General features: G+C 48.3%; 1 protein-coding gene and 1 long non-coding RNA gene across 4 annotated transcripts in view; one reads left to right on the forward strand and one right to left on the reverse strand.

Annotated features, from left to right (window-relative positions):
* LOC144772494 (E3 ubiquitin-protein ligase TTC3-like) overlaps positions 1 to 24,896 on the reverse strand; it is a 1,119,388-nt gene that overhangs the window by 871,437 nt on the left and 223,055 nt on the right. For all 3 annotated transcript variants that reach the window (XM_078656860.1, XM_078656861.1, XM_078656859.1), the window contains exon 11: positions 19,495 to 19,549. In XM_078656860.1, the coding sequence (XP_078512986.1) occupies positions 19,495 to 19,549 (55 nt within the window). The remainder of the gene's footprint in view (positions 1 to 19,494; positions 19,550 to 24,896) is intronic.
* On the forward strand, positions 20,265 to 20,887 carry LOC144771535 (uncharacterized). The gene is made up of 2 exons (XR_013599333.1): positions 20,265 to 20,592; positions 20,742 to 20,887. It is a non-coding gene; the product is annotated as an uncharacterized LOC144771535 (long non-coding RNA).

The following is a 24,896-nucleotide window of genomic DNA, read 5'->3' on the forward strand; positions in this document are numbered from 1 at the left end:
CAGTTCCCACTACAAAGCCCTCATATGCCAACGGGCATGATTAACAAGCAGGATACAGGAGACTCTAAGGCCCAACAACTTCATGGTCAATCTCATTAAAATACAGGAAAGAGGCAGAAACGTGGGTATCATAGCCTGAATATCTTGTACTCACTGGCTGGGAGGAAAGGTCTGAAGTTGAATTGTGTCCTTAAGAGCTCCGATGAAAGAGAGCCTTTCAGAGGGAGTCAGGTGCGACTTTAGCACATGGATAGTGAACCCTTGCGGGTGCAGAAAATTGGCCGTAGTGTGGAGGTGGGAGACGACTGCCTGGAGTGAGCCTGCCTTCAACAGCCAACATTAGAGTTAGGGGAAGACTGGAACCTTCGACCTCCGCAGATGACTTGCAACCACCACCATCCCTTTTGTGAACACCAGAGGGGTGCTGGGAATTCTGAAAGAGATCAATGCAAAATGAAAGTGCTCTTGGCCCACTATGAACCACAGGTAACGTCTGTGGGCAAGCATGACGGAGATGTAGAAATATGAATCCTGCAAGTCCAACTCTCCCATCCAGACTCCCAGATCCAGGGTAGACAGAACTTGGGCGAGCGTGAGCATCTTGAATTTCTACTTTGTCAGGAAAAGATTGAGAAGGTGCAGGTCTAGGACAGGACAAATGCCTCCATCCTTCTTGGGCACACGGAAGTAGCAAGAATAGTGACCACAACCTACTTTGGATGCCGGCACCCTCTTTATGGCTCCCTTGGCAAAGAGAGCCAACACTCCATCCTGACAGAGCCGGTTGTAAGTGGGTGGTATGCAGCGGTGAATTCTCCATTAGGGCTCTGGGGCTGTGCCCCCTGATATTCCTTCACATTCCAGTACAAATATTAAATAGATCTATTTATTTAGATCTCTTAACAAATCGATGTATTCAAGTTAGGCTGTCTGTCCCAGGCTGCCTGCCTGCCCCACTCTGAAGGAGGAGACGGAAGCCAGGCAGCAATCAACTTTCTGAACTCCAACACACGACACAGGACTTACTGTTCTTAAGCCCTTCATAATGAATCCATTGTAGTCTATTGCAGTATCCCCTTTCCGAATCATGGTTTCGGGCTCTGGAGTCTCCGTCCCTGCGTGAGTGCAGCCCTCCGTCGTTCACAGGCATAGATCCCACCATTTCCATTACATCATAATGCAAGCACGTTTTTGTGCCTTGTCCACGGTAATGGTGTTAGAATGGTAATATTCTGTTTTGTATATATGTTCTGAGACCCCCACGCCATGGTAATCTCCCCTACTGCGACACTTCAGGCTCTGGCTGCACATCGATGGACCTGTTAGAAGTGAAGCTGCTGCACTTGTTCCCCCACAAAATGGATCCAAAAGACGAGCAGGCCAAGGTGCGTGAAGTTGATCCAAATATCCAAGTCAAGGGCAAAGCGAGAGATGTATGCTTACAGAAGACAGTTATCTGCGGTATGGCATTAAATGTGGCCCCATCTTCATGCCCTTAACAAAATTAAGGTCCAAAACATGGATTGGCTTACGAACAATGAGTGTTAAAAATGTTAAGGCAATCCATGTCAGTGATTTAGTTACTCACTTATTTCACTGTTTTACTTAATTTTGCCTTCCTCAAGAGTTAGCTATTTAATCAGGTTGTGTTTCTTTATTTATTTTCTGTTTCTGAGCATACCTTGAGGTGTGCAGGTGTTTATGAGGGGCTTTGATTGAAGACTATGATGCTGAAGCTAACGCAAAGTGCCTGTTAGTGGGTTGACCTCTCTGAGCACACAGAAAAATGTTCATGCATTCGAGCTGGAACTGCAATTCTGTGAAAATGTGTGTGATGGGACTGCACATTTGGCAAAATACTCACAGGGCAGCAGAAAAAGTAAATAGAATGCTTAAATGTGAGTGAGTGCAGTGTATGTTTGGAAGTGGTGAAGTGAGGGAGATGCAAGGAAGTGCATTCGGTGAAGAGTGAAAAGTGGGTGCTGAGGAGGAAAGAGGTAGTTTAAGATGTTCAGATGGACAAGCTGAGCAGACAAAAAAAGACATAAATCTAACAAAGCGCACATAACTGAAGGCCAAAACTCCTTCCACAGGCCTCAATACTATTGAAGTTTTCAGAATTGAAACATTTTGAAGGGTATTTACAGCAAATCCTTGTTACTCATTTATGTTAAACAGCTAACATTCACCGACAAAGACGATCATACTGACAGGTTTTAATTGTAGGTCAGTTGTTGAGTTACCCATCTGGATTCGATTACTTCTCAGAAAGAACCAAAAATACTGGGTGGGTAGTACACTATGGGAATCACAGAAATGTATTTCACACTAGCTGTACCCGGCCACGCGTTGCTGTGGCTCAGTCTGGTTAAATGGAAAAGAAAGAAAAGAGTAAGCGCACGTTTCTAATGTTTAATTTCACAATGCTTGGGTTATACAATATGTTTTTGTTGTTCCATTGTCTGTGCAGATGTAGAGATTGTGTGGTTTGCCGACTCTAGAACACGCAACATATAATTGTCCATGTGTGAAGCAATCAGTGCCTAGATCTAAACCGCACAATTCTAAAGATTGGCCCTGAGCTTTGTAATTTCTTATTTTTGGTTGCATCGTGTTCTTTTAAATTATGTTGCAAACTGAATCAACTCCTCCCCCCTCCCTCCACCCACTTCCTGGTCTGCCATCCTAACACCAACTGTCCATCCTAATATATGTAGACTATTGTCTCTATACGTCACTTGTAGTTATTGCGCACCAACCAAATCAATAGGGTCTGTTCGTGCTTTCGATTAGAAACACGCGCGTATTGGTCACACGTGTATTAGAATCCAACGTTGTGTATATAAAAACACGCGCTTAATCCAATCCAACGTTGTGTCAAGATTGCAAAGCAATCGGTGAAGAACTTTCGGAGACTTAAGATTTTGAACAAACGAACATTTACATTTTTATGAGTCTGTTCGGGCTTTCGATTAATGACACGCGCATATTAGACACACGCGTATTCAAATCCAATGTTGTGTATATTAAAACACGCACGTATTCGAATCCAAGGTTGTGTCCAAATTTCAAAGCAATAGGTGAAGAACTTTCGGAGATTTAAGATTTTCAACAAACGAACAGTTACATTTTTATTTGTATAGATGTTCCCTTTTAGAGAGTCAACACATTTGTCATCCCACTTAAAGACCGGTCTTCACATGTTTCTATATGACTGATTGCAAACAGCAGCTCTGGGTCCTTTCGGAAGCCTGGTGAGAGCATTTCTTCCAAAGTTTATGCCACATGCAGTGCAAGACACCGGGCAAGCACACACTATAAAAGGCTGAAGTTGTCGTGTTGTACAATTTGCACATTACAGTAACTGTTGAACATATTAATGCAGTAAGATATAGGGCAGTTTTTTATGTGTTTAATATTTCAAAGCCATACATTCACACTTTTTTTTTATAAGTTGTGGTTTATCAATCAATTTATTTTCTTTAAAATGCACCATTTGCCAAACTTTAAAAAAAAATTCTCTTGAGAGAGGATCCAGCCTGTACCCCACGTTTGTCCATTGAGCTTGCTCAAGTCACTCACTACATAAAGTTCATACCAAAAGTTTACACCTCACCACTTTCAAATGTCACCAGCCGCCACTGGTAGCATGGGTGGAGGGGTAGTCACAAAGGAAAGGGATGATCTGCAAAACTCAACAGTCCGATGTTACTGGTCACCAGTGGTGAAGGCGATGGCGTATTCTGCCCCATACTAAATGCCCTTGATGGCTGAAGAGCAAACTAAAGGGGTTTTGAGGCTGCCGTGGGGAGGGGTGGAATGACCTGACCTCTGGCTAGCTGTCCCACATGATCTATGGGACCTGTGCCATCAGATGACGCCTCTGGTCCAGACCTGGTGAAAGCCACCCCACCTGACTACCTCTGCTACTCATTAAACAGACCACAGAAGAAAGGGGGTGGTCTAGCAGTTCTACATCATAACTCAATCACATCATCCTTTAATCCATTAAAAAATGAGGAATGTGAAGTGCTAGATTTTTGTCTCTATCTTACACACCACGATTCCTTTAGAGGTTCATTTATCTATAGACCCCGAGGTCCGAGAAAACGCTTTTTTTAACAAGCTGGCACCCTATTAGAAATAGGACTAAATTCTACCTTCTATACAATCTTAGGAGATTTCAACTTACATCTTGACTCAAATTCAGACCCCGACACAGTTAATCTGCTAGACTTAATGACAGCAAGGAACCTAGAACAGCTGTAACGGGACCCACTCATCAGCGCTATATAAAACTCTAAATAAAATAAAATAAGTAGGGCACACTCTGGATGGCATCTATTCTAACAAGCCTCAGATATCTTTCACAGGCCTTCCCCCCTTACATGGTCAGACCACTCAGCAGTAGTCTTCAAGCTTACTACATCCAGCCATTTTCGTTCGTTTTTTAAAAAAGTGTTGAATTTGTGCTAACTGTGTTTTTAAAATTCATTGCACCTACCCCTAGCTACTGCAATCACTTTCCCGCCAAGCAGGCTGCCACTAACAGCGGATTCTAGCGCCTTCGGAAGGGTAAACATCAGACGGACGCCTTCGCTGGGAACGCGAGGCCACGCCCACCCGATAGGCCACGCCCACCCCCAAAGCCTATGTAAGCGCTGATCAAGAGCGCGACACATCAGAACTGTTACACCTCTGAGGCGGAAGCCGGAGGCGCTATTTTCGTTCGTTTTTTAAAAAAGTGTTGAATTTGTGCTAACTGTGTTTTTAAAATTCATTGCACCTACCCCTAGCTACTGCAATCACTTTCCCGCCAAGCAGGCTGCCACTAACAGCGGATTCTAGCGCTGTCGGAAGGGTAAACATCAGACGGACGCCTTTGCTGGGAACGCGAGGCCACGCCCACCGATAGGCCACGCCCACCCCCAAAGCCTATGTAAGCGCTGATCAAGAGCGCGACACATCAGAACTGTTACACCTCTGAGGCGGAAGCCGGAGGCGCTATTTTCGTTAGTTTTTTTAAAAAGTGTTGAATTTGTGCTAACTGTGTTTTTAAAATTCATTGCACCTACCCCTAGCTACTGCAATCACTTTCCCGCCAAGCAGGCTGCCACTAACAGCGGATTCTAGCGCTGTCGGAAGGGTAAACATCAGACGGACGCCTTCGCTGGGAACGCGAGGCCACGCCCACCCGATAGGCCACGCCCACCTCCTCTCACCATAAATGTGTCCCCCACGCAAGCGCAGCGGGAGCGCCGTTTGCGCGCCGAAGGCGCGCCTAAGGCAAGCCCGTCTGGGCCCAGCCGGACCCAGGCCCAGGAACTCTGCCGGTTTTGCCGGTTTTGCCGCTTAAGCGCCTGGTGTACACTAGTGACGCGCTCCGGGCTCTTCACCTGGAAAAAAAGCCGGACTGTCTCTACATCCAGGTACTAGGCAAACCCTATATCAACTGCGCACGCTGTAACCCAGGCACCCATACCCCGGTTAGGCCACAGCTACTGATGGGCCTCCTCAATTGCCGTTCCCTCCCCAAGCATGCGCTTGAAACCAATTTACTGATACAAGACCACAGCCTAGATGTACTATTTCTCACAGAAACCTGGCTCTCGGCAACCTCTGATTCCGACATCGTCAATACTCTCCCTCCGGGCTACCTGATCCAAACCCTGCATAGACCCAAAGGGAGAGGAGGGGGATTGGCAATAATTTATAAGGAACGTCTTATTTGCAGAACCAGCAATGCAAACGTCGACGACTGCGAAAGCTGCCACTTCACTCTCCAAACCTCCCCAGCTCACTCCATAACGGGTCTGCTGATATATCGACCTCCGGGTCTACCAGGTAAATTCACCAACGCCCTCACGGAGACGGTGGCACAACTAGCTTCCTCCGCCCCCAACTTCCTCCTAGCTGGCGACCTTAACCTCCACCTCGGAGACCCAACAGACTCCATAGCACTCGATCTGTTGCATGACCTGTGGTCATTTAACATTCGGCTGGTCAATAAGGGACCCACCCACGACAAGGGACATCTTCTGGACCCCGTCCTGACTAATATCACGGACATTACCACCGGTCCCTCTCTTCCTCTCCCATGGACAGATCATTTCCTAATTCCTTTCTCCTGCCATCTATTCACAGTCCCCCCACAACCCTCCAAAATTCGAGTCACCGATCGACGCTGGCACAAACTTGTCCCAGAGGAATGGGCCAACACCCTGGCTAATTCCACACCAACTCTCTCCGGTGACCCTATCATCGCTGACGAGCAGTTTCATTTTTGGATCACATCCTCACTGGATCAACTCCTCCCCAAAATGACTACTCTCAAACATTCCAAACGAGTCACACCCGCTCCCTGGTACACCCCAGAGCTTAAAGCTCTACGACAGGAATGCAAAAAAACGGAACGCTCCTTGAGGATTGACAAGGCTAAGGACAAAAAGGATGCCTACCAAACCGCTCTACAAACTTATAAAACCTCCATCCGAAAAACCAAAAGAATAGAACACTCCGCGTGCTCCAGCAAGGAATCTTTCACCATTCTAAAAGAGCTCCTCAAAGTTCCCGACTCCGGGCCCAGATTACCACCAGACCCCAAGGCTGACGGGGAAAAATGCCATAAACTAGCCAATTTCTTCACAGATAAGATCCAGAAAATCCTCGATTCAATTCCAACCACCAACACGTGCGAGAATATAGAGACCAATAACACACCTATCGCCCCCTGTCTCACCTCCTGGGGACAAGTGACCGTCGAGGAGGTTGAAAGCACGCTCAATAACATCAAAAGCGGCTCCCCCAGGGATCCTGCGCCGTTACGCTTCCTTAAGAGAGTAGCACCCACGATCGTCCTCACCCAGCTTATCAATGCATCGCTAGAACAGGGAGTTGTCCCTCCCAACTGGAAAGCGGCAGTCGTCAAGGGGCTATTGAAGAAACCTTCCCTTGACCCCGCTGATTTGGCCAATTACAGGCCAATCTCCCTCCTCCCGGGAACTAGCAAAATCGCCGAAAAGCTGGTAAACAGAAAACTTTCACAATTTCTGGAAACCAACGATCGGTTGAAAAAAATCGCAAACCGGATTCCGCCCAGGGCAAGGCACCGACATAGCCCTCCTGGTGGCGGTTGAAGAGGCCAGAGCACTGCTCGACGTTGGAGGATCAGTGGCAGTGATCCTCCTCGACCTCAGTGCGGCCTTCGACACCGTCAACCACCAACTCCTGATCCATCGTCTCAGGAATGTCGACGTGGAAGGAAAAGCATTGTCCTGGCTATCGTCCTTTTTGGGTCATCGGTCCTTTCAAATCTGGGAGAACAACACCCGCTCCTCCGAAAAACCCCTCCAGTGTGGCGTACCTCAGGGCTCCTCCCTGAGCCCCACATTGTTTAACATCTACATGTCCCCACTGGAGGAGGTCGTACCCCCCTTCGGAGTGAGCATTGTCAGCTACGCTGACGATACACAACTAGTGGTTTCCCTATCTCACCCAAGTCAACAACCTGCGGACCTCTATAACTGTCTGACGCAGATACAAGGATGGATGAACCGTTCCCATCTCAAACTTAACGGCTCAAAAACTGACATCCTCCTCCTGGGTCAGAAGGGAATCCCCCTGCCACCGAACATATGGTCACAGAACATCTGGCCACCCTGTTTAGGCCTGCCCCCAGACCCAAAACCCGAGGTGAAGAGCTTGGGCGTCTGGCTCGAAAAAGACCTATCGTTCGCTACACAGACAAAAAAAGTAGCCGGGACGTGCTTTGGGCTTCTTAAATCAATCCGAAAGATCCTGCCCCTACTCCCTCCTACCGCAAAAAAACTATTGATTCAAGGCCTAATACTCTCCAGGATCGACTACAGCAATTCCATCTACCTGGGCGCTCCTGAGGCCACCCTGAACCGGCTACAGAGGATCCAAAATGCGGCTGCCCGGATTGTCACCAACACTCCCGCCAGAGCCTCAGCCAATCCGGCTCTGAGGCTCCTCCACTGGCTCCCGGTCAGGGAACGAGTCCAGTTCAAAGCCCTATGCCTGGCCCACAAATCGCTGCAAAACAAAGGACCTCAGATCCTAGCTAAATTCATTACACCTTATAAAGCCTCAAGGTCTCTCCGTTCCGATCATCACCATCCCCAGAGTCAAGAAGGCCCGCACGGGAGGAAGACGCTTCTCGGTTCATACAGCACGTCTCTGGAACGCTCTTCCCCGTGAGATAAGAACAGAACCCAACTATTTACGTTTCAGAAAGAGGCTGAAAACCCTCTTATTTCCATAAATCCCCTCCACTCCTCACTCCTTGCCCTTCACTACCCTCTGGTTAACGGTTCCTAGCGCTGGGATACTCACGGGTGACTACGCGCTCTATAAAAGTTATTAATAATAATAATAATAATAATTCAGGCCTTAGACCCTCAAAAAAATACCTGAACAAGGGCGTGGAAAAACATTGAAGAAGAGGACTTAAACAAATTCCTCGCTTCAAATAACCACCTGATTCCTACCAACCTTGACCAGGCAACGAATTGCTACCCTAAATGGCTAGTAAAGGCAGGAAACAAGTTAGCCCCCCAAAAATGGGTACGCCGCCACATGCATCGTCCCTCAGCTTCTTGGTACTCTCAGGAGCTTAAGGACCAAAACCTGCTTTGTAAGCATCGGGAAAGAAGCTGGAGGAGGGAATACAATGATGAAAAGAAAAAAGAATACAAACTGAGTCTAGCCCAATATAAACAGCTGCTACATAGCACCAAACAAAAGTACTACACAGAATAAATTCAAGAGGCTAAAAACCAGCCTAAAACACTTTTCAAAACGGTCAAATCCCTAGCGCACCCCACAACTCCACCTATCCCATCAAATCAAGAACTATGTACCAACATAGCCAAATTCTTTTTTGATATAGTCAACGTCATTTTTTTAACTTCTACAAACACTTCAAATAGAAACTTACCAAACTCACCCACTAGCCTAACAAAAGATTCAAAAGATAACCTGGAACTCAACTACTTCAATCCCCTTACAGATGACAACACTTATAGGATTCTCACTCAGGTGAAGTCAGGATCCCCATACAATCCCTGCCCCATAGAAACTGTAAAGTTAGCTGCTATGACAGGGGCAGACAAACTCACACCCATCTTTAACTTAATGTACAAGGAAGGATACTTCCCAAGAGACTGGAAATAGGCATCCGTTTTGCCATTACTTAAGAAACCTAACTTGGATGCCAATGACCCAAACAATTTTAGGCCCATCTCGAGACTACCCCTCCCAGCAAAAATAATAGAGAGAAACATGAATGCCCAACTTAACCAATTTCTAAAACTATCCCAGACACTAGATCCTACTCAATATGGGTTTAGAGAGGGGCATACTAAGGAAACGGCACTCATCAAATCCACAGAAGAAATTAGGGCCATTCTCGATCAGGGAGGCAAAGCCGCCCTGATCATGCTGGACCTCTCAGTGACATTTGATCCGGTCCACCACACCCTGCTGGTGGACCGTTTCGAGGAGATAGGAGTCAAAGCAACGGGCCAAAACTCCTTAAATCAGAAAGAACTCAAACGGTCAAACTAGACAATTTTGAGGCCGAAGCATTTGCCCTACCCAGTGGAGTTCCGCAAGGATCCTCACTAAGTCACACACTTTTTAACGTTTACGTGTCCTCTCTAGCCCACCCTCATTGAATCTTTTGGTTTTAATCTCACGTCATACGCCGATGACACCCAAATCGTGGTCCCTGTTCGACCTGAAATGCTAGGCGACACCGCATCCAGGCTACACGACTGCATGTATGCAGTGAGTGACTGGATGGCACGGAACTGCCTAAAGCTAAACTCCAACAAGACGGAGGTTGTGCTTTTTGGCAACAATCCCACTTTTTGGATCCCAAACTGCTGGCCAAACTCCCTAGGCCCACTGCCATTCCTGACCAGGAAGGTGAAGAACCTGGGAGTTTGGATTGACGATACCCTTAGCTTTAAAGACCTGGTTAATTCAGTGGCATCTACCACCTCGTTCATTCTCAGGACATGTAGAAAAATAATGCCCCTACTTCCTAAAGATGCACAACAAACGGTAGTCACGGCATTAGTAATGTCTAGACTGAACTACTGCAATGGTCTTTATCTTAAGCTGCAAGAGGGATTCATGAACAAATTGCAGCTGCTGCAGAATGCAGCAGCCAGACTCCTTACAGGAACTCCCAAGTATGCATCAATCACAACATCCATAAAAAAACTTCATTGGCTACCAGTCAGAAAGCGCACCCAATTTAAGGCCCTTTGCCTGGTTTTTAAGGCCCTGCATGGATCAGGGACGGACTTTCTAAAGCAACAACTCCGTTGGTACTCACCAAAAAGAACACTCCGGTCATCAGATGCTAAACTGGTGGTAATGCCACAAGTAAAAAAAGCAAACTGGGGGGCAGAAGTTTTACCGCAAATGCAGCCAAGGTGTGGAACACGCTTCCACTACATCTGAGAAGGATGACCAATCTTATGGCCTTTAGGAAAGCGTTAAAAACCTGTCTCTTCACCAACAAGCTTATAATACACACATTTTCACAAATCTCCGGTAGGTCTTCACCCTAGTGCCAGGACACCTTCGGGTAGCAGCTGCGCTTTACAAATGCAATTAACATTAACATCCGCCACTAACTGGGAGGGTATGTATGTGGCTGGAGACTCCTTGGTGGCCACAAAAGGGGAAGATGGCAGACTGGGGGTGAAGAGGGGCGTATACAATCCTGAAAACCTGCCCGTAGCGCTGCTGTTTTTAAAGCAATCCAGTGCGGAGTCCGCCTTCTCTCCAGTGCGGAGTCCGCCTTCTCGCCAGTGCGGAGTCCGCCTTCTCGCCAGTGCGGAGTCCGCCTTCTCGCCAGTGCGGAGTCCGCCTTCTCGCCAGTGCGGAGTCCGCCTTCTCTCCAACAAAACGAGAGCTATCAAAGGGCATGTCCATAAGCAAGGACATCCCCTGAAAAAAAAAAAACAGTTGTTCTCAGCCAGGTGTGGAACAGACTATGAAACTGCTCTACCCAGCGAATCGACCGTGCCGAGTCCACATCATACGGTGAACGTTTCTGCATCCCTCCGATCAGCAACAGCTTTGGAGATTATAGTGCAGGTCTCCTCCGAAACCATAGGCAGCACTTGCGCAACCAAATCTCATATTATATAGGGATATCGTCCCAAAAGGCACACATCGATGACAGTGCAAAGTTGGCAGAACAGAACATTCCCTTGCCAAGGTACCCAGCCTCTTGGATTCCCTATCTGGTGGAGTTATAAAGAAGGTGCTGGGGTTGATCCTAGTGGTGGATGCTTGGACCACCAAGCTCTCCGAATGGGGTACTGGGTAAGAAAACGGAGCCCCCAAGAGCAGGCCAGTGATAGCAGGAAATCGTCATATGCAAAAGAGCACCTGTGCAGGGCTTGGACAAGGAACAGTAAGAGCTGCATTAAAGAGGAGTAAAGGTTTGGTGAGGGGACTACTGGCTTAAACAACCCTGCCAAAAGGTTTGTCTTTACTGCCATTGCATGCAGCTGAAGGTCCAAGACCTCAGCCACCCTGTGCACCACCAAAGCAAAAGAGGCACCCTCCTCCGTAGCCAAGGTGGCGTTAGGAAGGCAGGTGTCTAACCCACTGTCGCCAGTTCCTTATACCAGTTGCCGACATTTTCATCTAAGCGATGTTGATATCCATAAAGGTCCTCAGACCTCTCCCATTCAGCTCCCTCTCCAGATCGGTCTCCAGATTGATCATAAGTTAAAGGCACTGGCTTCGATTCAGATAGCATGGTCCAGATAGACGACAGAACCTGCATCGGGTGACGCCCCATTTGGCTCCGTGTAAGTAATGATGATGAGCGCGCCGTGGAGCATCAGCCTCCCCGGGATGTCGGCTCAGGAGTAGGGGCCCAAGAATTTCTCAGTCTTGCCTGCGCCTCTGCTCTGGATCCAAAAAGAGAACCTATGGGGCCCGACCGGTGCAGAGGGCGATCCCGCTGGTGGGGTTGAAGTAGGGGGCCCCTCCTAAACTCATGGGGCCCAAAGGTGCTCCATTGGGGCCGGGTCACCCAAATATAAGGTGCATAGAGTCATAAAAACGTTTAAGCGGGGTGGGGGTTGTTCCGGCTCCAGAAGTGCCACAGACCTAAGAGAAAGATCCCCCAACTATGAATGCCCGAACTGCTTGTGCAGGGTTTCTTTAACAAGCCTCTGCAGTCTTCAACGGCCCAACACAGAAAGAATGAGGCAGAGCTACCAACATGAGCTCGTGACCACTCATCTAATGTGAACAAAAGCTGCAACACACTATTGTAAACTCTGTATGCCCACTCCAAGTAAAACACCAATGCTTGAGATAAGATAAGATGGGCCTAAGGACACCAATGCTTGAAAGATATTTACTTTTTTTTTATTTTGTAGGGCAATCCACTTCTTCAGTACAAATAATACACACATACAGTATAATGTTGTCAGCTTGCACCTCTTTATACCACCGCAGACCCTTGTTGAGTGTCCCTCCAGTCCCCCTATACCGCCACCATGCCGTCCATATTTTCTACCATTTCTTGGGGCAGCCACGGCTTTCATAGACAACCTTCTCCGCCCTCTGACACCAGTCCAGGTCTCGCTCCCACTCTTCCACCGTTGGCAATAAATCACTCCCCCATGACCTCGCTATATTTCTCTTGGCTACCCTACTCGCCAGGGCCAGCCATGTCTTGTCCCATTTCGGCCAGGTAATGTCTCCCGTCACTCCCAGGACGTGCCACCTTGCCTCCAGCGGGACCTCTGCCCCCACCACCTCCTCCATTATACCCGTCAGTCTAGACCAATATGCTCTAATTTTGGTGCAGTCCCACAATATGTGGAAGAAGGTGCCCTCCTCCCCGCAACCCCTTAGGCAAAAGTGTGAAGTTACGTACCCAATCTTGTACTGTGTTGTGCGTGGGGTGTATGATCTATGCAGGATACGTAGCTGTACCAGTCTGAATCAGGCACAGATCGCCACCTCGCGGGGACACTGCAGGGCCTCTTGCCAGTCGTCATCCTCCAATAGTCCTATGTCTGATTCCCACTTTTTTCTCAGAGGTCCTAATGGGTCCGGGAGATGGTTTATAAGCTTTTTGTAAGTGAGGGAGATAGCCTTATCAATCATGGGATCTAGCAATAGCCTGTCTTCCAGCGGGGCCTATTCAGGAAGCTGGTCACCCTGGCTCATGTGTGTGCGTATGGCATGTCGAAGTTGCTGATAATGCAAGAATTCTCTGTCCCCCATCTGGAATTTTGCCTGTAGGGTCGCGAAGTTCACTATGTCTCCCCTCTTCCACACATCTCCCAGTGTATCGATACCAATTAGGCTCCACTGCCATAGGTCCCGTGGTTTCGCTACTTCCGGGAGGAAATTGCCAGCCCATAATGGCGTTTGTTCCGTAAGTTTAGCCCCCCATCCCAGTGGTTTCGTCGCCCGCTTCCACGTCCCCACTACCGCTACTGTTTGAGGCGGCCAAGTCCGATCGCACCTTCCTTTGGTATAGAGAGCTGCTAAATAGGTACCACTACCTAGGGCCATACGGGCCACTCTATATGCGGGTTCTTCCTGTGGGGCAAACACCCAGCCATTGATGTTAATCAGTTGCGTCGCCCAATAGTATAGACGAATATCTGGGATAGCTAGACCCCCTTCGTATGGCCCTTGTTGCAATATTCTAAGAGCTATCCTCGGGCAGCCTCCACTCCACAACAAGGAGTGCTGTTCCGACTCTACTTTTCGAAAGATCTGGCCCAGAGTAGGGAAGGGCGAGCTTTGCACAATGTATATTAACCGGGGAAGGGCCATCATTTTAAATAAGACAGCGTGCTCCATCAAGGAGAGCGGAAGGGTCTTCCAGTGTTCCACGTCACTGTGGAGTCGATCTAGTTGGGCTGACACATTCAATCGGAGATACTCGGTGTCTGATGTCGTGACCCATATGCCTAAATATCGAAATACCTCCCACCAGACCAGACCCCCACCGTGGGCCGTTAGCTGTGGCTGCGGACCCGCCAGGACATGCCTCAGGGATTTACCCCAGTTGATGCGCTATCCAGAGTACTCTCCGAACGAATGTAAAATAGCCATCAATCTCTGAATAGATGCCTCCGGCCGCTGTACATACAACAGAATGTCGTCGGCGTATAACGATACGCGTTCCTCCCAACCTCCTCCTAGGTCTATGCCCCACACCCCGGGGTCCGTCCGTATCCAGTGGGCCAGCGGTTCTAAGGCTAAGGCAAAGAGGGTCGGTGAAAGGGGGCAGTCCTGTCTCGTGCCGCGCCCCAACTGGAATTCCCTTGAAAGAGCCCCATTGACGCGGACCCTCGCAAGCGGTTCAGTGTATAGCAGTTTCACCCATGACCTGAATTGGTCCCCAAATCCCAGTTTCTCCAGGACTGCGTAGATGTACTGCCATTCCAAACTGTCAAAAGCCATGTGGGCATCGAGGGACAGCAAGGCCGCCGGCACCCCTGGGCTTGCAGATACCGCCTGTAGAACACCAAACAGGCGCCTGAGATTGTGCCGCGTGCTTCTGTGGGGCATGAAGCCCGACTGATCCGGGTGGATCAAAGACTGGATAACCGCCCCTAATCTTGTGGCCAGAATCTTCCCCAGGATCTTCGTTTCATAATTAAGGAGGGATATGGGCCTGTAGGAGCTGCATGCCCCCTGCGGGTTGCCGGCCTTATGAATTACCACAATGGTTGCCGACCGCAGATCCCTCGGAAGCTGCCCCACTTGCTTTGCCTCAGTGAACATACGTAATATGTGGGGTGCGGTTCTACTCGACACACACCCAAACGCCTCCGCCAGGAATCCATTGAGCCCGGCGCCTTTCCAGTGTGCAAATCCCCCATGGCTTCTTCCACTTCTTTAACCGTAATCTCAGACTCTAATATGTTCTTGTCTGCCTGTTCTAGGGCGGGCAACTGCAAGGGGGCCAGAAAATCCCGGCACTTCTGCTCCCCCCTGTGACCAGTATACTGCCTCGTAATAGAGTGCAAATTCTTCCGCTATCTCCGTGCTCGTGGTCCGCACGGTCCCTTCTGGCGTTTCTATCCCGGGCACCCAGTTACGGTCCCTATCTCGCTTCTCCAGCCAGGCTATCATTTTATTGGCTTTGTCCCCCAGGTCATACACCCGTCTCTGGGGGGCCAGGGCGCGCGACCTCACCTGTTCAGTAAGGACATCCCTTAGCTCTTTTTCAAGGAGTCGCGCCCTATGTTGCCTGTCCTGTTCCTGGTCTTGGGTTTGCCCCCTTTCATGCTCTATGGCCTGGAGTTCCAATTCGATTTGGGCATTTTTTACCTTACGCCTACGCCCTGCCTCCGCTTATATAAAGTCCCTGGTTACGATTTAATACGCTTCCCAGACTATCCCAGGGGAGCTAACTGAACCTACATTCTCAGCAAAGTATTGATCCACCCGCTCCCGGTACTTCTCTTGGAATTCCTGGTCCTTGAATAAGAATGCGTCAAGCTGGGGGGGGGGGGGTGGGGGGGGGGAGGTTTGGGGGGGGGGCCTCATTCACTTTGTGGGCCTGTCAATTGCACAACCACCGGGGAGTGGTCAGAGATCCCTCTCGCTTTGTGGTGTCCACCCCGAAAGAAGCCCATACAGCCCGTTTGTGTGAATAAATAATCAATCCGAGATCCCGAACTGTGGGCCGCGGATGTGTGTGTATATTGCCTAACTTGCGGGTTGTGCGCCCTCCACAGGTCAACAATGCCCATAGCTTGTACAAAATCCCGCAGGTGATTCAGCCCACCCCTAGTCAAGAGGGCCTGTGACCTATCAATGTCCTTCATCATGACTTCATTCATATCCCCTCCCAGGATCAACGTCCCACTAGGCATCTCCAAGAGTAGTTTCCCTACATCGGGGAGAGGGGTGTTGTGCAGTTTCGGGGGATGTAGAGGGAACAAATGTTAAGTGTCCTGCCCTCCCATTGTGCCGACAGCGCCGCGTTGCGCCCCAAGGGGTCTAGCCATTGCCGCCCTATCATCAGTGGTAGTGAATTCTTGATGAGAATCCCCGCTCCCCTAGAACCGGTGGTGAAACCAACATGTGCGCGCAGGGTGTAGCCAAATCTATCTAGGACCTTGCAGTGGTTTCCCAACAGGTGAGTCTCCTGGAGGAGGACTACATCCGGGGCATGTCGGTGAAGGTAAAGCACCATAGTTCACTTGATTTTGTTCTGTAGGCCATTTACATTCCAGGATACTATATTGAGTTGCTGCGCCTTAGGGGTCTGCATTGTTGTCATCTGTCACCCCACCCTGCAGGGTTGGCAACCAAGCCCTCCTGCATCCCACCCCCTGCCTGCCCACCGATAGTGCCAAAGGAGCCATAACATGTGTAAAAAAGGAAGCAAAAAACACAAACACAACCTTCTCCCCCCAACTCCCTGAACTAACCCCCCTGCCTCCTACCCTGCTACGCCGGCCAACGTGACCAGACATCCCCCAACAAGCAGAGCGCCTGTAGCCCTTTAAACGAAAACCTAGGGGGTGAGTACTGTCACCTAGTCCCGTAATCTGAGGGCTCCCGTCGACCCCCCTTTGCTACATATTAGCCGCCACATTCTGTCCAGATACCCCCGGATAATGCAATCAGTCACAAATTGTAGGCCTCCAACCCACATCCTTTCAACACCCTCCCCTCCTCCCTAACAGTGTCAACTGGGTCCACATGCAATTCCCACCTCATAAGGACCCCCAACGCCTGCGGGCCAACTTTCTGGAGAACATCTATCGCCACCCCTGGCACACAGGCAATGTCTACATACTAAAGTCAAAATACATCACGTGCAGTTGAGCCTTTTCTTTCGCTTCAAGTCCATCCTCACCCTATGTCTGGCGAGGCCGAAAGACTCAGAGGCCGAGTCCTACCGGGGGGCAAGGTATCACAGCGTTGTCGACAACCACTCCCCGCGGAGCCAACCGAGGACGTCAGAGATTGCGGCGTCGTGTTCCTCCATCCGCCCCCGGATCCAGGGCCCCCCCCCCGATGCACCCACGTGTTCCTCCAGCCAAGAGTGCACATCCTCCGGGGAAGTGAAGAAGAAAGATTTCCCATCTGCCAACAGCTTAAGACGTGCTGGAAAGATCATCATATATACATCATCGAGATATATCATATATATAGCTCGAAGCAACTTTTTAACTCCGTCAAAGTATCGGCGCTCCTGTTGCACTTTCAGCGTAAAATCCGGAAAGAGCCTGATTGTGGCGTTGTCCAGACGCAGATCTCCATGATGGCGGGCTGCCTGCAGGATGGCATCACGATCTCTATAATTGAGAATCCGTGCGATGATTATCCTTGGAGGGGCACCCAGGCGTGGCCGAGGGACTGGCGCCCTATGAGCATGCTCAATAGCGAAGAACTTCGACAGACGTTTGGGCTGTAAATGCTTGAGGATGAGATCCTCCAGGAACAAGTCCACGCTCGGCCCCTCCATCTTCTCTGGCACACCTACCACGGGTATATTATTCCTGCGGGCCCTCCCTTCCTGATCCTCCAGTCGGGCCGCAACAAACTTCTGCTGATGAGACAGACGCTGCACTTGTTGTTGCAACTGTTTGGTGGTACCTTGGATTCAGCAATATCCGTCGCGTTCTGGGTGGCTTTCTCCGAGGTTTTGTTCAAGTCCGCTCTCTGTAGCGCCATTTCAATGGATAACTTGTCTATCTTTGATTCCAGTGTGGTATCCAGTGTCTGGATGGCTTGCATGATCGACGTTAAGGAAGGTTCTTGTGCTTCCGTCAGCGCACCGGCCTGGGCATCGCTCCCACCGCCCGACAAGGCCGTGTAGTTGCCATAGCATTGGGCCTGAGACACCACGGACTTCTTAGGCCTCATGACCGATCCCCAAAGTGCTGGGTCCTCATCGAGGATGGGGGGGTGCGCTTCGCAAGATCACCCCGGCACCACTCCGTCTGCACCCCAGACGTCTGCCCCACACTCTCCCAGTGGCCTCGGGCCAAGAAACTGGACCCACGATCAGTCCCTGGGGCAGTGCCCCCGCTCCTCAGGGCCCGTACTCTACCGCCCTCCTCTCCACGAGGGCGCACCGCGCCAGACCCTTCTGCCCAAAAGGTGCGCAGCGCTTCTCGATGCCCATGAATCGGTGCTTCTGACGCCCTCTTCCTCGGCGCCAAACAATGCCACCGGTGCTCCCTTATCGACGATGCTCCGCCTGTGCTGTTGAGGCTCCTTCCTCTCCTGCCCCAGAACGCTCTGATCCGCTGACGTGTTCCCTGCCCTCGCGCCTGTCACCAGCTGGGTTCCACCCCGAGGAAGGGCCCTCTATCCGCCCTGGCCCGGTGCCTCCTCAATGCGCCAGCCGTGCCACCCGCTCCGCAGGGCCGCTCCAGGTCCGCGCTGTGGCCCTACCTCCTCACACCTTCAGGGGATCACCACCGCCTTGCCCAGGTCCCCAGCAGCCACTCGTCTCTTGCCCCCGAGTTGCTGGCTATAGTCAGATGCAGTGCATGTGCTGCAGTGCTCGCCGGTGCCCCTGTGCTCACTGTTCGTGCCTCTCACGTGGGGAGAGGGGGTGCATACTCCCGCTGATGTCTCTCCAGGGCTCAGGCCTCTGGGAGGGTCCGCTGGGCTAACCGCTACTCCCGGCGGAGAGCAGCCGCCGCCGACGTCCAGACAAAATTTAGGCCGATGCCTGTATACGCCCCCAAAAGATATTGACTTTTAAGTTGGCTAAAAATCTTTTGATAGTACTTTTAAATAATAAACTATGCCATTCTTGTATGTACATAACATTTAAGAAGTCATTTATGGGTAACAATCAGGAAAGCTGTTTCACTTCATCATAGCGAGCCTCAACCTACCATTAAGTCTAAGATCTTCTGATTCTCGGAGTAGTGAATCTCATAGATCCTGTAGTGTAGATCCCAGTAGTGCTGCCTTTTATAAATTATGTTTTGTTGTAGTTAAAGTGCTTCTCTTTCATTAACAAAAAAAGCAATGGGCTGCAGATTTACTTACCGCACATACTGTGATTGTCTGAGATGCTACTCCCCCATTAGATCCCCGAGACGGCCTGGACTGCTTGCTCTCCATACCCTGAGTCCCAAAGCGTGGTAGGAATTCACTCGACCCAGTTTGCAGATTAATACGATGGGCCAAAGAACACTAGTGGTAAAAGGTATCCACCAATACGGTAAAAGCCTAGTCCTGCTTGCACTGAGCCCCCATCTCCCAATGAGATCAGACAGTCTCTAAAGTAAAATACCGAAAAATATGTGAGAGACCATAGTAACCTGGAGGTTGGCACCCTAACCCAGACTACCAATACTGATTACAGTTCTCAGAGTGTAACTTCAACTCAGTTGAGCACAAACGTCTGAGTATAACAGTATGATTAAATGCAACAAATCACATTACTCAATGTACATATTGTCAATGAGAACTGAAACTCACCTTGGCCCACTTTTGATTGAGAATAGTGGCCCTTTTTCCATCAGCCAGGGCCATCCTGGAAAGAAAATATATTACATAAATATATAGTCTACACACAGGTATGCATTTGCTTTTTGTTTTCCGATTACCACCAATATATTTAGAAGCTATTATATGCAATAAGAAGATGAGAGCTAGGGCACACTATATATCATGCATACCGATTTAAGGCAAAGTTCTTAGAGTGCTGGTTCCAAGCAGGGTAAACCATATCCCGCACAATATACTTTTAGGACTAGGCTAAACAGTGCATGCGCTGTTTGGAAGAGTCAATTGTATGCGATATGTGAGCTTCAGCCCGCCCATAGGTTCCCCATTTGCTGGCTCCACTGTCGCTCTCAAGTTCTCTCTCCCCATTTGTCCACGCCATGCATGTGTTATGCCTGTCCCAGTGGTTAGCCCTCCCCAAGAGCATGAACAAATTACTACAATTCATCCACTGCTCCCGTTTTAGGACATGTTTTAGGAACTACTTTTTCCTTTACGAGCACTTAGCACAAGCATGTTTTCACTCGCTCCAAGCTCCGTTTCTATAAACAGCCTGTGTCACGACGGGCTGCCCCAGGACCTGGACGAGGGAGACAACGACCCTTTCCGCATTACATTTCCCCTGTGTTCTGTTTTCAGTCACCCACAGCAGAGAATGGTGATGGCCCCTTTAATTTCCCGTACTTCCTGGAACCTGCTCCGTGTCATGAGACCCTGTCAAATGCTCCAATGGGTCGCAAAGTGAAGGAGGAAGTCGGCTTCTTAACAGGATGTGAGCAGGCAGAAGGAGGCCATCGGGAACTCAAGCCATGAGAGAGTTCAGACCGAGGTCACCCGGAGTGCAGGAGCAGCGGAACCACAGAAGTGGAGAGCGGAGAGAAGAAGCCAGGACCAAGAAGCAGAGAGCAGGGAGCCGGACCCTATCCGGCATCACCAGCTGTCCCGCCACACTCCCGGAGGAGCATGGCTACCCGAAGTACATAACCGTATACGGGAGAGGTTCGGAAAGAGGAGGCCTACTGATAGAATTTCCTAAGGCACGGATCTCCGCATCAAACGCTTAGACGTAAAGTAATAGTCTAGCTAAAGCGCGGTGTACAGACACTCGGTGGTGGTACAGCCTGCCGGTGATCTTCCCTCATTCCCCTCACCACTTTCTTTACCACTAAGCATCATACACAGTCCCTAAAATTCGTGTTTTCTTTTATTTTTCATTATAGCCCAACATCAGACTAATCCTGAAGATATGTACATCCGGAGAGAAGTCCACGCCCTCTTCCTCTGAACAGAAGACGGAAGCTGCAGGGACTCTTGTGTTGCCTTGGTGGTCCAATTAAAAATAAAAAGAACGTTCTTTTTGTCTAAACTACTCTCTTTGCCCCTCATTGCCCATCGACCGCCTGTAAATCTTGTTACATTTGCTGTGCACTTGAAGACTAAGGTCAAATGTAGGATGCTGTTTTCGAGTTAGCCTGTTTACTTTTAATTCTCAGACTCCAGTCAGATTTTGTTTTTATTAAGGTCGTCCATACCCATTGTTGCTTGTTGTTTTTTTGTGTATAATTGTTTATCATTACTGCATGCCAGTCGTTGGCCCTGCCTCCCTCCCCCTACCCCCATCACTGCTTGCTGTTTTTCTGTGTATAAGTGTCCATATGTTTGTGGCATCACTGCAGCAAGGGGCCTCCATCTAGCTCATACTGCCAAAGGTTTGCGCCAGATGTCCGTTTCGTATTCTATCATGAAAGTGTCCTTGCTTACACATACACCCATTCCATTGTTCCCTTCCTTTTTAAAGCTGCAGGCGTATTAATGTAATTCAGCATTTTCACTAAAATATTCTTGTGCATTGAGCCAATATTTGTATTGGGTTCATTTAAACATCTATAACTGAGTGTTAGACAACATAATATGCAGGGCACGAGCCGGGGGTACATGTGGGTGGACGGTGTCCACCAACTTTTTTTTACAGGGTGGATGCCGTCCACCCTGCCAAGAATTTGAGCCCCACTAAATAATGTGCTGAGCTCGTCCCGGTGTAATATCCAAACACCGGGACACTTTCAACAGCGCCTGCATGTTGTCTGCTTTTCTTCTACAACAAGCAACAACGTGCAAGCGGGGATGGGGCTTTCTCATTTAAGACTCCTGCTGGGCCCATAACAAAGGTCGCCTTTGGGGGTTCATCAGCCCTCCTTTTGTTCGCGTTTCTTGTCTGGGAGCATACGGGAGCTTCACACCTGATGCAAATGAAGCGGAGGGGAAATAAAGGCTCACACCTTGTTAGCACATCACATATACTTAAGACAGGCAGTTTTTTACTTTGTTCAGTCCCTGTTTAGAAGATATGCATGCGCTGTAAGAATGTGAGATGTGTTGGTCTTTCCCGGTATTTACACAAAGCAAATTGCATTTATATAGAGCTTACTTCCCCGGACTAGGCGGTGAAATAATTTAAGTACCACTATTTTTTCTTGTCTAGCCCTACTAATTCCAATGCAGGGTGTTGGAGCGCTTTATATCAACATGTGCATATTACATGTGCAATAAATTATATCAGTTTGTAAATTAATGTACAGGATGTGTTACATAAAAACTGGGTGATTGCAAGGTGTAGAAGTCACACATCATCGTCCATGGCTCACTGTGCTATTATCCTCGCAATGCGCTCAACGTACACATGATAGACCTTCTAAACATATATGTGAGGCTTAAGATCTGATGTCACTTCTTATGATACCACTTCCAGTAAAGTCGTGGCTTGTGATGCCACTTTCTATGATGTCAATTAATGAGATGCCACGTGTGATGTCGTGAGCCGTGATGTCATGGTCTGCGAGGTCTCGTGCTGTGAGGTCACTTGCATACTGCCTAACTAGGTTAGTCCCCCACGTCTTTTGTTAGGACTTGTGCCCTGGTTATATGAAATCAATTTACTGTTGAGGTTCATTGAGAGGTTTCTTAAACCCATAACTGAGCTGAAGGGCTAATTAACAAGGGCTAATTAACATGACCAAGTGTCACCGAACCAAAACAACTTATCGCATTGCTTTCTGAGGTTCCCTAAACTTGTACAAAATTGTCAACACACAAAACATGGGGCGGTGCTTTTAGATAAAGAATGTCCCATGCGCGGAGGCGCAAATTGTACAGAGATTACTTAAACACCTATGACTAAGTGTTAAACGATAGAGGTAACTTATTTCTGAGGTTCATTTTGAAATGCTGCAGCCTCGTATGGAGCTCCCGAAAACCAAATTTGGATGAAGATTTCTAAAAAGAACAGTAATTACCACTGATGTTCTTGTGAGGGTTTCATACCGTCATATGGAGCTGCTGAACGCATTTTGAGGTTTGTTCACAGGTAATACAAGCAAAATTGAAAAACAAATGATCATCATGGTGCTTTCCGAAGCTCCCTAAACTCGTACGAAGTTGCAGACAAGCAAAACATGCGCGGGCACTTATAGATGAAAAAGTTGCACTGAGATTACTTAAGCATCCACGACTAAGTGTGGACCTATGGAAGCAGTTTTATCACCTCGGTTCTTTTTGTGATGCAACCTCATACGGAGCTGCTACCTAATTAACAGGGATGGTGATTCTAAAAAGAACAATCATTTACCATTGCTGTCCTTTTGAGGGTTTTGCAGCTTTGTATGGAGATGCTGACCGCATTTTGAGTTGTGTTTATTTTTGTTGACATGTAATGCAAATTAGTAAGAATTAATGTTTGTAACTAATCCACTAGCTGCTATACCACAGATAAAATACATTACCAATGGCAATAGCACTCTCGCATTGGCGAGACCTATTTGCTTTGCAAATGCTTGTTTCCTTTATAACACTGCAATACAAAAGAATGAGAGAGTTACAGTTACCTTTGGAACAAATAACGACTTTGATACAAAGCAGTTTATTACGATGAGGCGATTTGCTCTTCTACTGTACATCTCCGCCTGAATTCTTGTGCAGTTGTGCCATTTCTGCCATGTGTGCTGCTGCAATAATAGTTTTGCCCTTGTGTGTCCAACAATACTGTACCAATGAAATCCCCAGCAAAGCCTACATGATGCCTGTACCTCAATGTATTTTAGCATCCTTTAAAATGTAGTAATTTACAACTCATTTAAAATTCATTTTACATAACTTCCATATTGTGCGGAACTAGCACGGTTGCATTGTAACCAAGCAATAGCGTGGGGGATTGCTATCACTGTAGCATAACAACACACTGCTTTATGCAAGAACTGAGGATCTATGTATAGCCAATATGAGTTACTGCAAATTTACTGTCCTAAAAAATCTATGAGATGATGGAGCAAGTGTTCTGTTCTGGGTAAGGAAAACTAAAAAAAACAATGTTTGAGTAAAACACTTGAAGGACCATGTCAAGATACGCAGAAGAGCAAAATTACCATGTATGCATTGTTTTTGGGTGTGTTTGATAGGTAGAGGAGACCATCAGATTTGGAAGGTCTTCAAATTATAGATGATGCGGGAAAAATTAAGGACATTGTAATTACTAATGGCTCACATTTAGGAGTTGATTCGATTGCGAACAGCACAATTCTTCAAATCGAAGTTCTTTTTTTAATCTGAAGCGCTTTTGTGCAACAAGGTCAAAGAGAAAACTTCATGGCGTTAAGGCAGGACAGTGTGTTGTCGGAGGTGGAGAAGAGGTCTACTCGGGGCATGCATCATCGGGCAATGATCTCGAGGGCAACCTCTAGGTGAAGACGCTACTTGTGTTGACAAGATAACTCCTGCTTAGCTTGCCTGCCCTTGTCTGCCCTGACTTTGAGGGAGCCTGTAGATGACTTGCCATCAGCAAAATCTTCCTTGCCAACCAGCTTTACACTATCAAAGTCTGTAGATAGGGAGCTCCTGATCTGTCTAATTGTGGCATAACCACCCCACCTCCCATTATGTCAGTGACCCTCTGCATTCGCTCTTGGCCAGTGCTAGATATTTTCTCCTTGACAATACAAGTAGAGGGTTGCGGTGGTTCTCAGGCTTTGCCCCCCAGCAGTCTAATAAGAATGATGTGGAGGACCATTAGTAGCTCAAAAAATTGCAGTTCTTCCTCTCCATGGTTGATTTTTTACGATCAGCAAATAAAAATAAACTTGAGTGTATTCATAGTAGTTACCACCATCCATAAAGCTAATTGTTTTAAAGACTTTAGTTCTGATACTGCCTAATTTTAGGATGTTTGCTGTTATTTTAAGTCAGTACCTTCTATTTAATGCAGTGGTTGCAGCAATGGAGCTCTCTTGAACTATTAACCAGATGCAGCAGTCTTCTTGGGCAATGCTCGTGCAATTTTTCATTACCTCCCCTATACTTTGCTGGTCTCTCTTAGCCTCATCATG

This window comes from Lissotriton helveticus, chromosome 8 (genome assembly GCF_964261635.1).
Source record: "Lissotriton helveticus chromosome 8, aLisHel1.1, whole genome shotgun sequence".
NCBI classification, from domain to species: Eukaryota; Metazoa; Chordata; class Amphibia; order Caudata; family Salamandridae; genus Lissotriton; species Lissotriton helveticus.